Genomic DNA, 20,973 nt, shown 5'->3' with positions numbered 1-20,973 from the left:
CCATTAAAATCAGGCTATTAGTCTTTCATTTGGGATAATTTAAGGGCGTCCCACAGGCAACAAGCGCCGCCACCCAATCGGTGTGAGAAGCAGCTATGAGGAAGACAAATGTGCACCACCAACATGTGGATCCTGCAGGTGAAGAAGAAGAAAACTCTTTCCAGAGTTCTGCTGTAACCCATGGTTGTGACCAGCCATGGGGTCGTGACTCACTGGATGCAACCTGCCACCAACCAGCACAAACTGTGGTGTATTTGTGCTGCATCAGGGCGAAGCAGCTGACCGTCAAAGTCGTTCACATGGTTGTAAGCATCAGGAGGATTTTACTGACAAAATGTCAGCGTGTGACGCACTGGGATGAGAACATGCCAGTTCAGTGCGACCACACAGGGAACTGACTTCCTTTTCACAAATGGTTTCATGACAAGATTCACCGCACTCCCTGCAGGGAATCACTGCCAGCGCAGAAAAGAGGAAAAAGATCTCTGCCAATTTTTTTCTTTCACTTCTGTACCGATCTGAGAACATGAAGCCATCAGCTGGCTTTCTGCTGCTGGCAGTGCTGCTCTCAGCCGCAGTGAGGTTCGCTCAGGCCCGGATTATACACTCATACTTCAAGCTTGGCGGCACGCTGGTCCTCAAACCTGCCTCGGTCTCTGCTCGCATCACCAGCGTCGTGTGGAAGTGGGACGGAGAACTGTTGGCCGAATGGGTGGAAGATGTGATTCCCCTGACATATTACGGCAGGTTTGGAGGCCGATCAGAGGTGAACACGAACACGGGAGTGTTGGAGATCAGGAACATGACTGCAGCTGACACTGGGGTGTATTCGGTGGAGATCAACAACCAGCCCCAGAGTCAGACTCATCAGGCCGTGAGGATCAGAGAAGTGCCCCAGCCTGAGGTCACGGTGAGGCCGCCGATGTGTGGCTCGAGTTTGGAGAACTGCACACTGAGCTGTGACGGAGACGTTAAAGAGGCCGAACCTGTCGAGTATTTCTGGAAGATCGGAGATGGAGAGTGGGAACAGTCGGGGAAAATCATGGAGATCATCAATTCTGAGGAAACACAGTGTGTGAAGATGTTTTCCTGCAGGATGAAGAACCCAGTGAGTGAGCGACGCAGCGAATCCATCACCAACCCGTTTCACCAGGACGGAAATCTGGACTACAGATGGTGGATCCTCACTCTTGTAGGCGCTGCCGTCCTGGCGGTGGTTGCGGTGTTTGTCTGCTTTTTGTTTCAGAAACTGTAAAAGAAAAACTGCTGACAGCGATGAAAATGCACTTTAAGTCCTGATGAAGACTGAAGTTCGTCAAAGGGCAGCTCATTCCTTTGCTTTGTAAAACTGTTCTGCACTTCAGACTGGTGCGGTCGTCCATGTTTGTAGTTCTTTTTTCTTTGGGATTTCTTTGCTTCACTGTCTACTTCGGTGTATTTATAGCTTTAAATGTATTTATCTACCCGTCATTCTTATTTTTATTTGATCTGTTTCTGTTTTCTTTGATTTCCTTGTAAGGTTGAACTCAAAGTAACATTAAAATCTTGTCTTGTTCAACATCTCTGGCTGCACTGTCTTACATTTGAAACTCTTTCCTGTTTTGTCACGGTCCCGGCCGTCTGGGTTTTCTTTCCTTCTCGCTGTCTGTTTTCTCTCAGGTCGAGCTGTGGGCCGGCTGTTCTCGCTGGGCGGAGCTTCAGTCTCATCTCCTGTCAGTGAGTAGTATTTAAAGTCAGCCTCTGTGGTGGTAATTGGCTCTTTTATGCCTTTACTGTGTGTTGGGGTCGTTCTTTGTTTGTGGCTGAAGGACCCAGCACCTGGTTGTTACCTGTCCACAGCCTGCACGCTCTCTGCTGCTTTCCTGCTCAGCAGCACCAGTCCACAGGTCAATGGAAGAAGATCAGACAGTCAAGCGAGACGTCAAAACAAACCTCTTCACCAAGGTCAGTGTAAAGCACTCGCCACTAACTCCTGTTTCCTGGCTGGCAGAGCTCCTGTAGTTACCTGTGTTGGTCTTTCCTACATATCCTGTAAATAAAGCTCTCAGACCTGCTGTCAGTGTGCAGGTTTGCTCTTTCCAGTCCAAGCACTGGTTTATTCAAACACTGCTGTGGGTTTTTGTATGAGCCAGACAAAGATGTTGAGCATCTGCTGAAGCTTCAGAGTTTCAGTCTGGCTCCATTTTTGTGACAGAGGTGGACGTTCTCTGCACAGAGCTGAGATTTAAACAGTTTAACATGTTAATCGTATGTTGGATGGTTTTCTGCTTGGACACAAATGACACACCACAGGGCATGTAAGGAGACGTAGGCGGGCTCTGACTGGACGCTGGATGAAAATGACCATTTTGAACTGGGCGCTGATTTCCTCGGGTTAAATGCTTCAACTTACAATATGAAGCGCCTGGTTATATAAATATAATACAACTGAATAAATGTCCACAGAACAGGTTGTACACTGACATGCACAGTGACATGAATAAAAAAGCGTTACATTTCGTTTCAAACGGGACTGCAGCAGAGACATTAATCAGCTCACAGCAAACTACGAGAAATGGGGCCGCTGACTGTGAGTGCAGAACGAAACCAGCTGCACGATCTGACATTAGGGTGAGGTTTTAAAGTCTGACCTGCAGAGCTGATTGCTGCAGATGCACTGAGATACTGTTAGCTGAATATTTCCCATAAGCAAATCAGAATTTGAGTGTTTACATGTTTCATGATCAAACTGTGACTTTTACTTTGTGGAAGTACAGCAGTGGAGTTCACCTGAGGAGACACTGCGACCTGTTCCAGTCCGGCTAAGATTCGAACTACAGACCTTGTTGCTATGATGTCACAGTGTTAAACCCAGCATACGCCAGTTCTCTCTGTGTTAGCTTCATTTTAATAGGAATGAATATAATTCTGCTCACTAAGAGTGTATTTTCTAGATAAACAGATTCTTTATTGATCCCATAAGTAAAGTTGTTGTGTTACAGCAGCATGATAAAGAATAAAAATAGTAGAGTCTACAGTAAGAGTCTTATACTGTGAGACAGAACAGCTGATCTCAGCCGAACCACCTGCACCTGGCTAAGCGAGTAAAGACGACTACTAACATATCAGGGTCTTAAAAGCAATCAAACAGAAGCAGCAGAGTAATCTGGGAGCTGTAGTTCTTTAAAGACCAAACAATGAGATCCAGACGGCATCTGAAGAAATCACAAAGTGTGACGTCTGTGGATGTGAACACGCTGCTTCAATAGGGCCGACTTCCTTTTTCATTGCTTTCACCACAAGCTCACCACACTCACTGAAGGAAACCACAAAGTGTTCAAAAGAAGAAAAGCTTTAAGATCTCTGAAGAGAGACTTTTCTGTTTCTTCTGCACTGATCTGTGAACACGTCGGCTGCCTTTCAGCTCCTGGCACTGCTGCTCTCAGCTGCACTCGGCTTTGCTCTCTAAGCCGTATCTCACTAGGAGCACGAATGACGCCCAGCTGTGAGGTTACAGAGGTGCAGACTGTGCACCTCGCTGTCACTCAGTGGCACTGCTCGTCACCAGGCAAGGCAGGCAATGGCTTAAATCTTTAGACTGCAGCAGTTTGCAGTGACGATACTGGAGGGAAACATTAACTGTAAGGATTAGTAAGAAGCAAGTGAGGGCAGCTATGAAGAGGATGAAAAAACATGGAAACCTGTGCAGGTGCAGAGATGTCTAGAAAAGAGACTTTTTAACCGGACTGCTTAACACAATCCTGCAGAATGAGAGGATGCCTGAGCAATGGAGAAGAAGTGTACTGGTACTGACTGTCAAGAACAGTGATGAGCAGAGCAGAGAAACATGTGAAGGTGGAGCAGGACATGTACAAGGTGTGAACAATGCTCCCTCAAATTCTTCTTGTCTGAGCGAGCACACAAACTCCCTGAGCGTCCCGTGGACCACTGTGAGCGACAGCAGACGTGTGCACTGTGGTCACGGCAGCATCGAATCCATCCAAGTCACATGTTTATTAAAATAATCAAATTACAGCATTTATGTTAGACGACTTTTAATTAACTGCTTTAGCCCACTTACAATGAAAATGTAAACAAATCTTGTTCATGACCTGCAGAATGTTAACACTATTGGAAGGAAAAATAACCTGAACTCCAATAAAGCTCTGACTTGTATGATGAGTCTGAGTCTGGGAGAGAGTCTGTAACTCTCTGTCTGCAAAATACAGTAAATAATGACCAATGCTGGGAAATTAACTATATAGTTACTTCTTCAAAAAAGTAACTGAGTTATGCAAACAAAGTTTTTTGCAGCTGTTTACCTAAAAATGCAGCCAAGGCGTTTTTTTAAACAAACATTTCAAACTATTTACAGAACAATCAGCTGTTCTGCATCAAATCTGATGCCACACAAATTATTTGTGCCGCTCCAAAAAATAATTTCTGTCCACTATGAGATGAAGGAGAACAACAGCCTGATACCTGCAGGCCTGACAGCAGCAGATGTGTCACTGCTGTAACACCTGTAACACTCAGCAGTCGCCTCATTGTTCTGACACACAACAAAACTACACGCTAACTACACACTAACTACACACGATTTGTGCTAAACGTCGCAAATCTCTCACATCTCAAAACACCGCTGTCACTCCTAAAACTTCCCCCTCCCTAAACATCTAAATGCCATGTTGCCATATCATGTTTTGATTGGTCCACATGGTACATTTTTCGACCAATAGGAAAGGCTGGAGGGGGGCTGTCTTTGCTCACAGGCGGAGTGATTTCGAGCGTTTTCCTTATAAAACGCCGTTTTTACCGTTTCTTCCTGCAGTAAATATAAACAACGACAGTATTCAGGAAGAAAACCAAACACTGCAGATATTTTATCATAACTCTGGTTTTACGTGGCCGATCAACACAATTTAAAAACTGGTATAAAGTCCACACTTTTTCAGTCAGTTGTTCCGTCTGTCCTGCTCACATCTCCAATGGTTGTACACGTTGTCATTAACGTGGCTTCACTCCGCATCAACACCGGTGTCGGCACATAAGGACGCTGTCACAGCCTGTCAACCACGTGGATTAGCTGTGTATAGAATGTGAATCCCATCATTGGCTGGACTGTGGGATAAGGTGGCATCGTTCTGATCCCATACTGGAGCAGCCAGTCACTCACTGACTAACACTGCAGAACAGAAATGTTAACGTATTAACATATTTAACATATTTGTGCTGCAACCACAGGATGTTCAAAAAGGAAACAGTTTTAAGACCTCTGAAACGTGGTTTTTGTCACTCCTGCACTGATCTGTGAACATGGAGACGTCGGCTGGTTTCCGGCTCCTGGCTGTGCTGCTCTTGGCTGCATCCAGCTTCTCTCAGGCTCAGACTGTAGAGAAGTACTTCAAGGTTGGTGACACTGTGGTCCTCAACCCTCAACAGGTCTCTGGACCGATCTACAGCATCGTGTGGAAATACGATAAAAACCTGCTGGCTGAGTGGGAGAAAGGCTTGATTGATCTGACATATTACAGCAAGTTTAAAGTCGGAACCACTCTGAACACTGACACAGGAGTGTTGGAGATCAGGGACATGACTTTGGGGGACAATGGACTGTATTCAGTCCATTGTCCGCTCTTCATATCGTCGGAAGAAGAGTTAAAGCGAAGGACTGCTCATATAAAGCTCACATGTAAATCCTCATGTTTTGTTTGTACACGTGACAGTATTTTTTTCTTTTTCTGAAACATGCAGATCAAACTGAGGTAGAGCAGCTGTGTTATTTACCGCTTACATAAAATCCTCTGCAGGATGAACAGGTTAGTTTGCTGCACTGTGATAGACGCCCATTTTAATCTCTGGCTGTACCCACTTTCCTGTTTAGAGGTAAAGTCAGAAAAACAAGATATGTTTTATAATCCTTTTCTCTCTCTCCTCATGTTCTACTTAACCGGTTCATGCTCAGCTCCTTTATTAGAATTAAAATTTAGACTGAAATAAAAGTTGTATCTCGATCTCTGGGTGGCTCAGGTGGTCGTGCAGATCAGCTACTGATCGGAAGGTTGGTGGTTCGATCCTTGGCTCCCCCAGTCTGCATGCCAAATATCCTTGGACAAGATACTAACCCGAGCTGCCCTCCGATGCATCCATCGGAGTGTGAATGTAGTTTAGGTTGTGGGTGAATGAGGCATGTTGTATAGAGCGCTTTGAGTACTCCAGGAGAGGAGAAAAGCGCTGTATAAGAATCAGTCCATTTACCATCTCTTAATATTATATTATTATTATAATTAATAGTTAACAGTTAGCTTTGCACAAAGATAGATGGTAGAAACGTCCAAAGAGCTACTTTTTACTTTAAGTACATTTCAGAGCCTGTACTTTTTAACTACTCGAGTAAAGAAGTTTAATCAGTACTTCAACTTTTGCTGGAGAATTTATTAATGGTATTATCTATACTTCTACTTAGATACAGGATGTCTGTGCTTTTGCCACGTCTGACTGATAGATGAGTTACTGTTAATAGTCACAGTAACTGTTTCACATGGAAGTGAGAAAAGGCAGCAGCTTTCCAAGACTTCAGCGAGTTTTATCAGTAAAGGCAAACACGTTATAAGAGAGATTTCCTCGTGCTGGTCGGCGTAAGTTTGTTTCCTCTTTCTATATTTGGCCGAATGAAACAACTTTAGTTTCAGCCAAACTGGAACAAATAAAACTCTGAAATAAACTAAATATCACCTGTTAGATTTGACTTGAGTGATTCTGAGAGCGCGCTGTCCTCAGGGTCCCCCCCCGACTGTCTCAGCATTATTGGAATCATTTGCACAGATTGGATTATATATATTATTGGATTGGATGATAAAGCAGTGAGTCGGTGTAAGGAGAGGACATCCTGATCACCGGGTCAGCAAACGAGTGAACTTCAGAGAAGCTCTGAGTGATGGAGACAGCTGCTAAAGGAGAGGAGGAAGTGACGACGAACTTGATGATGAAACTTTGTCTCGACCAGAAACATCAAACCCGAGTTAAAGTTGACGCCTGCACTCTGCTGACAGCTCCAGGAAAGCTGCTGAGCGGGTGTTGCTCAGAATAATCACTCTGGCTCTGAAACAATAATGAGCAGCGACCAGCAGCAGCTGCCTGGCTGGTGATCAGACTCTCAGTTATATCTAATGTAGATGTGTTTGGCTACCACGTCACAGATATGTGATGTTTTCTATCTTTATTTGGAGTTTAAAGCAAAAACATAAATTAATTAGACATGAAGTTGTTGATAAACTTCTGGAGAGTTTGGAGTTTGTTTAGACTGAGTTTTGTTATCATTTGTTTCTATGATTATTCTAGATTAACAGTAATCTTCATATGTATCCATATGTCATCATACACACATATCTAACTGATTACTGGGAGTTCTCTAACAGAGAGTATTGTGTTTAGACTTCTTGCATGTCCTTCATTGGCCTTCCTGGTGTCTTCTTATCTCTCATCATTAAGTTGTTGTCTTTGGTTCTGTGCTCTGCTGTTTAGTCACTTCCTGTTGTGCTTTGCTCTTTGTTTACTTCTTTTGTTTGTTGTTGTCTGTTCAGGAGTTTGTTCAGGATCTTTTAGATTCACTTTAATTAAAACTTCGTTGTGTTTACTTTGTCTGCTCGCTGCATTTGGGTCATTTTGGCAAAACTGTGGGAGGAACATCCTGGAATCAGCAAAGACTGAGACTGCGCTCAGTGTAGGAAACCACAGGCTGTACGGAAGAGGAAAAGGGTTTGAGACCTCTGACACGTGGTTTGCTGTCACTCCTGCACTGATCTGTGAACATGAAGCTCTCGGCTGGTTTCTGGCTCCTGGCTGTGCTGCTCTTGGCTGCATCCAGCTTCTCTCAGGATCAGATTGTAAAGAAGTACTTTGAGGATGGTGACACGCTTCAGCTCAGCCCTCAGCCGGTTTCTGAAAAGATCACCAGCATCGTGTGGTATTGTGATGAATACCTGCTGGCTGAGTGGGTGAAAGACTTGATTGAGCTGAGAGATCACATCTCGTTTAAAGGCCGAACCACTCTGAACACTGACACAGGAGTGTTGGAGATCAGGGACATGACTGCAGCGGACACTGGAGTGTATTCAGTGGAGATCAACAACCAGGTCCAGAGTCGGGTTTATAAGACAGTGGCGGTCGAAGCAGTGCCTCAGCCTGAGGTGAGTGTGATGCCGCTGTTGTGTAACTCAACCTCAGAGAGCTGCACACTGAGCTGTGACGGAGACGTCAGCGCTGCTGGGCCTGTCGAGTATTCCTGGAAGATCGGAGATGGAGAGTGGAAGCAGTCAGGAACGAACATGGAGATCATCAATAATGAGGAAACACAGCGTGTCCCAACTTTCTCCTGCAGGATGAAGAATCGAGTGAGTGCGAGAGACAGCAAACCTCTCCCTAACCCACTCTTCCAAATGCCTTCCTTTCCATCTTCATCATCACCGATGACGGTCAGTGACGATACAGAGAGTGAACCGCTAACAAAGGCCCAGATTACAAATGGAGTTTAGGCGCTGTGACCTCTGGGGTCGCGGGGGTCTTTGTGGTCGTCCACCTGTTGAGGCAGAAACGAGAGACGCTCCACATCTGTAAATGCAGTAAAAGTGATGATGATGATGATGCAGTTTAAAGTCGAGTATCTGCTTTGATTTCCTGATGAAGATTAAAGCCTGTCTGCTCTCCTTAAACCAAAGTTGATGTTTGTTAGCTTGTAAAACGTTTCTGCTTTATTTCCACACTAATGATCATCATGGTCGGCCATGTTTGTAGTTTTTCTTTAAATCATTTCTTGTCTTTTTTAGAGTTTTTGTATCTCCCTTGTCTGCACTTGTCATTGATATATTAGTTCCTCTTTCATCATTACTCATTATGGTGATTTGTGTTTTCTGCACCTTTGATGTTTTCACTTCCTGTTTTTGTCAGTTTTCCGTCCTTCGTGTTCGTAGCGCTGAGTTAGTTTCGCCCCCTCAGGTCTGTGGTTTTATATGTCTGACTTTCTTGTGTCAGACTGTTTTTTTCATCTCTGTCTTTATTTATATTTTCTGTGAAGTGCCTTCAGGGTTCAATATTTTCCATGATTTTTTATTTCTTTGAACTTTGCATTTAAAACTCACCTTTGAAAAATGATTCTTGCCTGAAGTGTCCTTTCTTCCTGCAACTCTTATACAGATCGTGTTTAGAAAGTAATTAGAAAGTAATTATTTATCTTTAATTATTTCATGTTTTTAAAATGATTGTTCATTGTTCGGTCCTGATGAGCCGTACCACTCTGACTTTCATAGATTTCTTTAATTTCCACTTTACTGGAATAAAATGCTTCGATTTGCAGAAAAACTCTGCTTTGTGTGAGCATTTCCAATTTAAAGTTTTATCGCTGACCATAAACATGTTAGAAGAGAGATTTCCTCATGTTAGTCAGCTTCATTCAAGACCCAAGATTCTTTATTTGTCACATGCGTAGTTATACGAGTACAACACAATGCTCCTCGACGGTGCAAAAAGAGAACATTATATACAGTAAGTGAACATATACAAGGAGGACATTATAGTAAGTGAGTGGATTCTATAGATTAAGTAACTAAAATAAAATAAAACAATCTGGAAATATAAGAAAATCTGAGAGTGTACATTGTGTGAGTGGGTGTTAAAGTGTCTTGTGCCGTAGTGAGGCACAAGACACTTTAATAGCAGTATATGAATGACTACGAGGTTAGTCATTCATATACTGCTGCATGGGCTGGGCTGTAGTTACATCCTAAGGTTTTAAAAACTGAGCTTAAATAAATGATTAGCGGTAATAAAAGCCGAGGGAGGTCAACAGTGATCACTGACTGTTTTAGGAGCTTTTTTAGATCAAATAGAAGAAAATACAAACATGCATTAAAGCAGGAACTGCACACCTAGCCATCAAACATTTATTAAAGTATCTTGATGCACGCTCAATCATCCAGGAAAGTAAATCTCCAAAAGTTGATTCTGTTCATCTGGACGCAGCGTTTTGTGGGAGAAACGTTTGGTCACTCATCCAGGTGACTTCTTTAGTCTCAGCTGACTGCAGGTTTCAAACTTATAAACAGTACATTTGCATGATGACTGAAACCAGCCCACTGAGGGAACAATGGGCTGGGAGGCCAGTTCCTTAGTCTTAATTATGCAAATTCTCATGACCATTGATCAACAACCACTGACGGTTCCAGAAACACTTCCCTTGTGCTTTTGGAAATCTGTTTTTTCCTATTTCCGTTGTGTTTTGTGTGCTTTTGCTGCGTTTTTCTTAGTGCTGGTGTTTTCTCAAGTTGCAGTCTGTTTGGCCTCTCAGGGCCACCATATAAAACAGTGTGATCATCGAACATTTTAGTGCAAAGAATAACAAACCCATTGGACTCACAATACCTCCCATGCTTATTTACTCTCCATCTCTTTCAGACAGTTACTTAGACAAACTAGCCTGTTCACATTTTCAGGGCAGCTCTTTTTTGTTACTATGTGACCTGTAAGTGAGAAGAGTCTGTCACATGGGACAGAAGTGGCAGGACTAATCAGATACTTACAGGCCAGGACAGACAGCTGTGGGTGGTCTCTGTTCGACTGGACCACCACTGCAGCGGGCAGTCTGTGTCGCTGATGGTGGATTCTGCTCTGTACAAACTCAGGGCCCCGTTACGCAGAGCTTCCTCATCTGAGTCTGAAGACAATGAAGAGAGGAGGACGATCTTTCTTTGCTGGCTCCTTTGTGGTGGCATTTTTACACTGTTCCTGCAGCAGGGCCTCAAGGCTGGTTCAAACTTCTTCTTGCTCTCCCCTTACAAGCAACTTTAAAACCTTAAAGTGTGGGTTAGTAGGGGAATTTTTTAATGTATGTATATGCTCGAACCGGCAACCTTCTGATTACAAGGCGAACGCCCAACTCTTGAGCCACGATCGCCCTTAATTAAGCGAAACAAAACAGTCAGATAAGTCAAACTTTGCTCAACTCATTCTTCTTGCTTCCTCCACTTCACTAATGTTGAATTTTTTCGCAGCTGCTCTATTCCCATGTTGTTGCAGTATATGAATGACTAACCTCGTATTGTGGAGGGATTATCTCAGTTGTTCTCCTGACTGAAGTTTGGTCTGTTTACAGCATCCTGCCATGAGATTACATTTGTCCCTAACCATCTGTACGTTTGAATTTTTTCACAAATCAACCAGCTTCTCTCAACCAGATGGAGAGTGGGAGGAGATGTGGCGATCTTCAATTTGTATAAAATACAGCATGTTAAAAATGCTGCCTACTCACCCTGAGAGGAGAAATCATCTGAGAGCACTTCAGATACTGCAGGAGTCTGACTCTGTCTGTCTTTTCTTACTTACTGCAGAATGAAGAACTGAGAATGTGAGAAAGACACCTGGAGAATAATCCACAGTGTCCACTTTCAGTTTCAGTTGCTGTGACGAGATCCTCGGTGATGCTGCCAGTTTCCCTGGTGGTCTACTCTTTTTTTTTTTTGCATCAGACACAAAAGCTTCAGAGGCTGTTGGATTGGTGTGCAGACAACACCTCGGACCTCAATACCAGCAAGACAAAAGAGCTGGTGGTCGACTTTAGAAGGAGGAAGTCTGAGCTGCAGCCCAGACTGAATTATAAAGCTAATAAACATGATCATGACTCGAGTACAGGAGGTGAAAATACTTTGATCATGCATGTTCAATTATAAGATTAAAACACTGGAAAACCTGCAGCTAACCAAATAAATACCTATTTTTTTAGCCATAATGATTAATGTTTAGTAGGAAATGTTTAATATCTCATGAAAAGCAGATGCTACATTCATACTCTCATGTGTGTTATGCGCTGTGCTGGTTTCCTTTTCACAGCTATGACACTCACTGCACTCACTTAGTAAACCACAAAGAGTAGAGAAAAGTAAAAGAGTAACACCGTCGAATAGTTTGTGTCACTTCACTGATCTGTGAACATGGAGACGTCGGCTGGTTTCTGGCTCCTGGCTGTGCTGCTCTTAGCTGCAACCAGCTTCTCTCAGGATCAGACTGTGAAGTACTTCAAAGTTGGTGACACACTCCAGCTCAGCCCTCAGCCGGTCTCTGAACAGATCTACAACGTCGTGTGGAAATACGGCAAGAACCTGCTGGCTGAGTGGGCGAAAGACCAGATTCCTCTGACATATTACAGCAAGTTTAAAGGCCGAACCACTGTGAACACTGACACAGGAGTGTTGGAGATCAGGGACATGACTGCGGCGGACACTAGACTGTATTCAGTGGAGATCAACAACCAAGTCCAGAGTCAGGTATATCAGATTGTGGAGATCGAAGCAGTGCCCCAGCCTGAGGTGAAAGTGACGCCGCTGTTGTGTAATTCAACCTCAGAGAGCTGTAAACTGGTGTGTGACGGAGTCATTAACAAAGCCGGGCCTGTCGAGTACTTCTGGAAGAAGGATGAAGGAGAGTGGGATCAGTCAGGAAAGGAGATGGAGATCCTGAATGATGGCGAAACACAGCGTGTGAAAACTTTCTCCTGCAGGATGAAGAACCTGGTGAGTGAGAGCGACAGCGAGCCCATCGATAATCCGCTCTACCAGGAGAAAACCCAGACTGTGGACTCTGTGTCACACTTTCAGGTGCTGTGATGAGATCCTTGGCGATCCTGACTCCGTGTTGGGCGGCTGTGTGTTTGTGGACAAAACGAAAGACTCTTCGTAAATGCACAAACACACACAGCTGAAGCTGAACCACCGCCGTAATTTCCTGGTGTAGTGTGTTGATAATATTTTGCCTTTTAAAGCTGACGTTCAATAATTCTGTTGTAATAATTATCAGATAAAGCTCAGTTTGGTCTGTCCTGTGCAGACTGTTTGCTGTGGTTGTTTTACAAGCTTGGGTTTCTGTTGTAACAGCTTGGTTTGGCTTCATCGAGGAGTCAGCTGTTAAACACAAAGTGTCCTCTCCTGATCTAACAGTGTCCTCAGAGAGAGAACAGCTCCACTCTAGAGTTTTATTTGTGTGGCCCAGATCACACATACAGGTTCAAACAGCTTCACTGGCAAAAAATGTGTCTAAAACAATTTCCTTTCTGAAGCTGAAAAACGGTTCATTATTCGAAGCTTGTCAACACAGCGCTCTTTGGTGACATCTGGTGGCCAAACATATGAAGCGCAGCTTGAATCTACAACATAGTGAACTGCTTCATTATGATTTCCCACAGAGCTGAAGTGACAGCTTCTGTTTAACATCATGACAGTTCTGTGTGAGATCGGGCTGATGTGCTGCTTTGAGCATGTGTAAAAAAATGATGTCTATTTTAATAATAACTAATTCCAATGAATAAACCTTCCTTCTTTAAACATGTGCCGTGTTCTGCCTTTGCTTTGACTTCTTGCAGTTTTTTTTACCAATAAGAAAATCTCTTTATATAACAATGTACAACACAGTCTTATAATAAACTGGAAGTATGCTTGTGCTGTGGGGTCCCTGCAGCCATGTGATAATGTAATTAACCAGTGGTTATACGTGTATGGGTGGTTAGCACTGTTGCCTCACAGCAAGAAGGTCCTGAGTTCAATTCCTCCACCAGGCCAGGGTCTTTCTATGTGGAGTTTGCATGTTCTCCCCGTGTTTGCGTGGGTTCTCTCCGGGTACTCCAGACACGCATGCAGTTAGTAGAAACTGTGTGTGAGTGGCTGTCTGTGTCTATGCTCCCTGCGAACCTGGAAAGGATAAACAGCTGGACGTATAATGTGGTTCTTAAGTACATTTTAGACCTGGGAACAGATTTGCTCATGAACTGGTTTTTATTTAGGAGCGTCCTCTCTTCCTGGCTTAAAAAACAGGAACAGGGTGCAGGACCTCTGACGCTGCTGTTACTTCTGCACTGATCTGTGAACATGGAGACATCAGCTTAACCAGCTTCTCTCAGTCTGTAAAGAAGTGCTTTAAGGTTGGCGACACTGTGGTCCTCAAACCTCTCAGTATCTCTGGACTGACCACCAGCATCTGTCTGTGTATCTGCTCTGCTGCCTGCTCTGAGCACAGGAATAAAATCTTTTATTAGACTTTTGTTCAAACACCTGGTTAACTCCAGCAGGTCATCAAGGTTACTGACAGCTTATTCTGAAACCGTGAACACTGCTTCATGCCAAACATCTCTGGATCGAATCTGGAAGTTGTTATCTGAACACAACTCGACCAAGAGCTGATCTAATAACTCCTGCTGTTTGTTTGAACAGCCCTCAGGATTGGGATTTCCTGGAGTTTAAAAACACTGTAGTACCAAAGAGCCAAAAGTCACACCCCACCACAAACACACTGATGTAAAGGAACATGCAACAAACACCAAATTACCTTCTATCCACTTTTACAACCAGTAGAACTTAATCTGGTTTGTGAATTCGGGATTGGCACCAGACAGGAACATTTACAGCGGGGCAGTCAGCTTACTCAGTCTACTTCTTCATATAATCACAGACACTATATTCATGTCCTCATGTGTGTTATGCACTGGGCTGACTTCCTTGTCACAACTGTTTTCATGATCATGCTTCCCACAAAAGAAAACCACAAAGATTAGAGAAAAGGAAGCTTTAAGACTGCTGCAAAGACTCACTTCTGCACTGATCTGTGAACATGGAGACGTCGGCTGGTTTCTGGCTCCTGGCTGTGCTGCTCTTAGCTGCAACCAGCTTCTCTCAGGATCAGACTGTGAAGTACTTCAAAGTTGGTGACACACTCCAGCTCAGCCCTCAGCCGGTCTCTGGACAGATCTACAGCGTCGTGTGGAAATACGGCAAGAACCTGCTGGCTGAGTGGGTGAAAGACCAGATTCCTCTGACATATTACAGCAGGTTTATTGGCAGAACCACTCTGAACACTGGCACAGGAGTGTTGGAGATCAGGGACATGACTGCAGCGGACACTGGAGTGTATTCAGTGGAGATCAACAACCAAGTCCAGAGTCAGGTTTATAAGACAGTGGCGGTCGAAGCAGTGCCTCAGCCTGAGGTGAGTGTGATGCCGCTGTTGTGTAACTCAACCTCAGAGAGCTGCACGCTGAGCTGTGACGGAGACGTCAGCGCTGCTGGGCCTGTCGAGTATTTCTGGAAGATCGGAGATGGAGAGTGGAAGCAGTCAGGAACGAACATGGAGATCATCAATAATGAGGAAACACAGCGTGTCCCAACTTTCTCCTGCAGGATGAAGAATCGAGTAAGTGAGAGAGAAAGCAAACCTCTCTTTAATCCACTCTTCCAAATAAAACCTGCAGACTGTGGACACTGGATTATAGTTTTAGGTGCTGTGATGAGATCTCTGGCGATCGTGGCGCTCTTTGTTGCCGTCGTCTACTTTTTGTGCCAGAAACTTCCTTCTGTCTGTGTCTGTAAACACAGAAAAGGTCATAATGATGCAGTTTAATGTTGACCATCACCTTTGGTTTCCTGGTGAAGACTAAAGCACGTCAGTCCTGAAAGTTCACATTTATTTGCTCATAAAACTGTTCTGCTTATTTTCTATAGCAGTGATAATCACCAGGCTGTCATGGCCATGGTCTGCCATGTTTGTAGTTTTCTCTGTTCTTGTGCCTTTTACAGTATTTGTATTTGTCTGTTTCCCCTCTTTAACAGTAAGTATTAAAAGCTGACGTTTGTTCATCGTCTCTGCCTCCAGCGTCTTTGCTTCATCAAACAGAATCAAGTTTGATAAAAAAATCGATGATTGAAGAGAAATGCTTTGTGATGCAGTCTAACATCATTATGGCTTTTAAAAATTTGACTACAGCAACACCTGGAAACATTTGCAACCAGTCTTTTTCCTCCAATCAGAAACAAGATTGAATGATAACGCTCAAACTGCACATGCTCAGTGAGACCTGCCACATTTATTTTAAAAAGTGCAAAACTAGATTTTTGAGCTCCATTTTTCTTCTTAAGTTCTTGAACTTCTTCAGGAGGATCCTGAGGAGTTCGAGGTGACGAAGCTGTGACTTCTGTCTCCACCACTGCTCAGACTTCCTAATGTGGGTCTTTAAAGCGGGGCTGTTATCTCATGGCGGTCAGTCAAGGCTCTGACATCAGCCTTCAGTGGTTCAGAGGGATTATAAAAAGGTTTTTGGGACTTCCCCTTCACAAATGTTTTCATGATGAGGCTCACCACACATCTACTGAAGGAAACCACAGGAAGCACTGAAGGGAAAAAGATACCTGCTGATCTGTTTCCGACCCTCACCTGTAGTCATGAGCTCTGGGTGATGATGGATACAAGCAGGGGGTGAGCTTCCTGGTGGCTTGTTTGTAGTTTTAAAGCTGTTGTGGTTCTGGGTCCTGTTTTTGAGTTTTGTATCTTGTAAATAATTAATCGTTTGTTGTGTTTAGACTTCTCAGTGTTTTTCATGTTTCCTGTTTTATTTTGAAAGTGTCTTGTCTCTTCTGTATTCATGAGGAGGGTCCGTCATCATCCCAGTTCCTCCCAGTTTAGGTTTTCTGTTTTAGTTGTCTTGCAGGGGGACGAGCTGCCTGTGAGCCTTCTTGCATTTGTAAAGCAGATTCAGCAGCAGAAACACAAGTGTGTGTGTGTGTGTGTGTGTGTGTGTGTGTGTGTGTGTGTGTGTGTGTGTGTGTGTGTGTGTGTGTTATTGGGAAGCTTCTCTGGGAAATAACTTTATCTGTTTATCTGTTCTAATTCTGAAATGTTGGGAGAGCAAAAGCCAGAGCAGCTGTAGCTGTGTGAGGGAGGCAGGATTAGGACCCGATTAGCAGGACGTGGGCTCAAAGCAGCTTTACTGCAGGACTACAAAGACCTACAGCACATACAAGACAAAGGCTCCTGACATGTGTCATCACAACACCATGCACAGCTGTGTGCACTCTTTATATTTCAGCTTGGATGGCTAATATTAGAGTGTTCAATTATAAACTACATTTAGTGTTAAGTAAAATGTGGAAAAAGACGCGTACAGACAGTGCACAGCAGCTCTGCATCTCAGCCCAAACACTGCACCTTCTTATATCTTACTGAGGCAACTGTTTCTGGTAAATCACTGTCATGCAGTGGTGAAAACCCGAGTACAAGTGTGCAAACTCAGTTAGCTCCTTTTGCGTGTTGAATTGTCTTCCTGAGTGAAAATGTTTACGTTTTTCTTGCTAAGGTTGTTGCATGCTGCAGTGTCAGTGAGGCTCAGTGTGAGGGGGTGCTTGGCCAGGAAGCTTGAGGCAGAGGTGAGAAGTTTTGCTGCACATCAAAGTTTCCCTGAAGCAGAAACAAAATAACTATTTGAATTTGGGGTTTGACTTCTTTCCAGTTTTCGCCACAGGTCTCACCGCAGTCACTGAAGGGAAACACAGCAGTGCAGAGAGTGGTTCAAGCCCTTGCATACATCTGTCACTTCAGTGCTGATTGGTGGACATGCTGTTTGCTGCACTGAACTCTTCTGGAGCCCAGATTTTTCTCTCATACTTCAAGGTTGGTGGCACACTGGTCCTCAGTCCTGCCTGGGCCTACGGTAAAAACCTGCTGGCTGAGTGGGTGAAAGGCTCGATTCCTCTGAGATATTAAAGCAGATTTAAAGGCCGCTCAGACCTGAACACGACCACCGGGGTGTTGGAAATCCACAACATGACTGCAGCGGATACTGGAGTGTATTCAGTGGAGATCAACAACCAGGTCCAGTGTTGGTTTATCAGACTGTGGAGATCAAAGATGTGCCCCAGCCTGAGGTGAGGGTGCAGCCGCCAGCGTGTCGCGTGAACTCAGAGGACTGAGCTGTGATGGAGACGCTGATCAAAATGGGCCTGTTGAGTACTTCTGGAAGAAGGATGATGGAGAGTGGGAGCAGTCAGGAAAGAAGATGGAGATCCTCAATAATGAGGAAACAGCGTGTGAAAACTTTCTCCTGCAGGATGAAGAACCTGGTGAGTGAGAGCGACAGCGAGCCCATCGATAATCCGCTCTACCAGGAGAAAACCCCGGCTGTGGACTCTGTGTCACACTTTCAGGGGCTGTGATGAGATCCTTGGCGATCCTGACTCCGTGTTGGGCGGCTGTGTGTTTGTGGACAAAACGAAAGACTCTTCGTAAATGCACAAACACACACAGCTGAAGCTGAACCACCGCCTTAATTTCCTGCTGTAGATAAAAGTGAATATTTTACTTTTTAAAGCAAAATAGTTATCAGATAAAGTCTGTTTGCTGTGGTTGTTTTACAAGCTTGGGTTTCTGTTGTAACAGCTTGGTGTGGCTTCATCAAGGAGTCAGCTGTTATACACAGTGTCCTCTCCTGCAGCAGCAGTGTCCACAGAGAGAACAGCTCCACTCTAGAGTTTTATTTGTGTGGCCCAGATCACACATACAGGTACAAAAAGCTTCACTGGCAAAACACAGTATTTAAATCAATGAAAAACAATTTAGAAACAATTTCAAACAAATAAAAACCAGAAATGTTTGCAAAATATAAAGATGCATACAGACACAGAAGAACAGAAAGGAAGCAAAGCTGGTGCTGCTCTCACTGCAGACTGCAGCTTAGTTACAGCTCTGCATCCTCCAAGTACGAGTCTGTTGTGTTTGTCAGAATTTATTTGAATTAAAACTGAAAAACAAAACCGAGAAGTACCAAATAACTGTGATACAAAGCAGAAAAAATACTATGATTGAGTCAAAATTTGAAAATGCTGCAATGATTCAGTGAAATGTACAAACGCAGAAGTGCAGCACACAAGGTGAACGAGTTTGTACAACTCTAACAAGCTTGAAACTGAATCTTTGTTGTGAGCAGCTCTGTCAGCATCCTCGGGATGACGTCTCCAGGCTTCTTCTTTGTTCTGGTCCCTGTCAGGATGATCCCACACTGCTTCAGTCAGGCTGAGGTCGGCTCTGTGGAGGCCCTTCCATGACTGTTGGTGTCCTGCGGTGTGTTATTATATCCACGTGTGCTTTCACTGCACTGAAGTGTGTTTGCTGGAACAGGAAGCTGCTGGTATTGTATGGCAGATCAAAATATGATGGAACTTTCTGTGTTAATAATTCATATCTCCAACAGCCATACTGACTATAATCTGAGCCAAACACGTCAGATGTGGGTTCATCTCTCCGTCAGACCTGTTCCTCTGATCTTCGGTCCAGTTGACAGCCGTCCTTCACTGGATCCTCTCATCACCAACGATGATGACACCGCCTACAGAGATGAGATCCAGCGGCTGTCAGATTGGTGTAACTACAATAACCTCACCCTAAACACCAAGAAAACCAAGGAAGTGGTCATGGACTTCTGCAGAACAAGAACTGATCCCCCTCCCCTCTCCATGAAAGGTGACTATGTGGAGAGGGTGTCCTCCTTTAAGTTCCTCGGCACCCACATATCTGAGGACCGATCTTGGTCCACAAACACATGAGCCCTGGTGAAGAAAGCCCAGCAGCGCCTCCATTTTCTGAGGGTCCTGAGATGGAACAGGCTGCAGACTGACCTCCTGTCCTTCTGCCGTGCCACTATCGAGAGCATGCTGGTGCACGCCATCCCTGTGCGGTACGCTAGTTGCACAACAGCTGACAAGAAGAGCCTACAGAGGGTCATCAGAAGTGCAGAGAAGCTGTCCACTCCCCTCACTGGACTTATTTATTTATTTATTATATTATATAACTGCCCTTGTATGCAGCCCCACAATGTTTCTGTTTCAGTGTTTCTTACACATACACCATGTGTATAGTTCACTCACATATACGTTTTCTCTTCTTTACTTTTGCACCTTTGTGGTCCAGCTACCCAAATTTTGCTCTAAGTCTCTCAGGTCCTGTGTCAGGTCTTTGCTGGATGCTTTCCTCTTTCTGAAAGACGTGACCTTCGCTGCTCATCTGCTGTAGAAAGTTTTTAGACCTCACACATCTTCTTTTGTCCAGTTTCCTCAGATTTTTTAACAACGTGGTGCACACCTTTATAAATGTGTGTTGGTGCAAAAGTGTTATTTTATCTCAAAGTGTGTTATCTTTGGCTCAAGACTTTTGCACAGCACTCCAAAGCACTAAAAGAAAACGGATTCCCCCAGAATCCCCAAACATGGTTTTAACCAACAGCCCTCATTCATGGTTCTGTGAGTGTTTCACTGATGAGCTGTGGGAGGTTAACAGGTTACTGTGAGAGTGAAAGAGCAGGAGGTTATGCAGAGCGGTTGGGCCAGTCTGTCTTTGCAGCCAGTGTTTCCTGATTGAAGGTAAAGATAGCACATTCTCTGGTTTCCTGTGCAGCATTTTTCCTGGCTGAGTGGATGGAAGACGCCATTGACCTTGTTGATCTCTCTGCAAGAGTGACCTGGTCAATATGCCAGCAGACATTAAGGATAAACAATCAGATTTGACTGATGAACTATGAAAGATCAGGACAGCATCATTGTAGTTTTGATTTTTTCATTAGTTTTACTTCATTTTGAATTATTATTTTTGTTTCAGTTAGTTGCTCATATCAGTTTAGTTTTTATTGTTCCAAAACATTTAGTTTGTGTGAGTAATGCTGAGTGTATTTGTCAGGACTGGATCCTCCTTGTGATTTCTGGCTTGATAAATTTGACCACAATGACAAAAGCTCAGGTGATTTCTCGAATAGTATAATTTCAGTTTTTTTCTAGATTGTTAAAAGCACACAGAGCATAGTTCTGCCAGGCGCTTGCTCAAATGGTGATCATCTGATTACAGGGTTTCTCCATCTTTGTATTAATATAACGTCTTACCTTACAACATACTGTGTCTTGAGACAGTTGTTGTTGTGATTTAATGCTATATAAACAAAAATTGAACTAAATGTTTTCCAGTCTAGTCTTCAGATTAGTATTCGTTAACTGTAATAACTCTGAGTTTGTTTGAGTGTTTGTGTGCCTTTTTTTAATGGGGTCAACAAAGGTTTGAGGTGCAGTTACACAGATTGACCACAGGGTGTCACTGTAAACCTCTTCAGCGAATCAAAACACAGTTGTGGTGAATGACGTCATTGTTGGG

The 20,973-nt window shown here is 43.9% G+C and overlaps 4 protein-coding genes across 4 annotated transcripts; all 4 read left to right on the top strand.

Moving 5' to 3' along the window:
- Nucleotides 1-406: 406 nt before the first annotated feature.
- Nucleotides 407-1,560, top strand: LOC113035506 (uncharacterized). Its single transcript, XM_026191115.2, has one exon. It carries the CDS (start codon nt 527-529, stop codon nt 1,253-1,255), a length of 729 nt encoding a protein of 242 aa, XP_026046900.1. The 5' UTR covers nt 407-526; the 3' UTR covers nt 1,256-1,560.
- A 3,699-nt stretch (nt 1,561-5,259) lies between these two features.
- LOC113035017 (uncharacterized) lies at nt 5,260-9,129 on the top strand. The gene is made up of 2 exons (XM_080287876.1): nt 5,260-5,594; nt 7,784-9,129. The coding sequence occupies exons 1-2, from the start codon at nt 5,296-5,298 to the stop codon at nt 8,511-8,513; spliced, it is 1,029 nt and encodes a 342-aa protein (XP_080144002.1). The 5' UTR covers nt 5,260-5,295; the 3' UTR covers nt 8,514-9,129.
- A 1,579-nt stretch (nt 9,130-10,708) lies between these two features.
- Nucleotides 10,709-13,350, top strand: LOC113035016 (uncharacterized). Its single transcript, XM_026190250.2, has 2 exons — nt 10,709-12,539; nt 12,624-13,350. Exons 1-2 carry the CDS (start codon nt 11,961-11,963, stop codon nt 12,630-12,632), a joined length of 588 nt encoding a protein of 195 aa, XP_026046035.2. The 5' UTR covers nt 10,709-11,960; the 3' UTR covers nt 12,633-13,350.
- Nucleotides 13,351-14,582: 1,232 nt separating this feature from the next.
- Nucleotides 14,583-15,650, top strand: LOC145419769 (uncharacterized). Its single transcript, XM_080288193.1, has one exon. The coding sequence runs from the start codon at nt 14,626-14,628 to the stop codon at nt 15,409-15,411; it is 786 nt and encodes a 261-aa protein (XP_080144319.1). The 5' UTR covers nt 14,583-14,625; the 3' UTR covers nt 15,412-15,650.
- The last annotated feature ends 5,323 nt before the right edge of the window (nt 15,651-20,973 follow it).

Source organism: Astatotilapia calliptera, chromosome 13 (assembly GCF_964374335.1).
Source record: "Astatotilapia calliptera chromosome 13, fAstCal68.1, whole genome shotgun sequence".
Lineage (NCBI taxonomy): Eukaryota > Metazoa > Chordata > Actinopteri > Cichliformes > Cichlidae > Astatotilapia > Astatotilapia calliptera.
The sequence above is the reverse complement of the archived record's forward strand: the minus strand, read 5'-3'. Positions and strand labels throughout refer to the sequence as shown.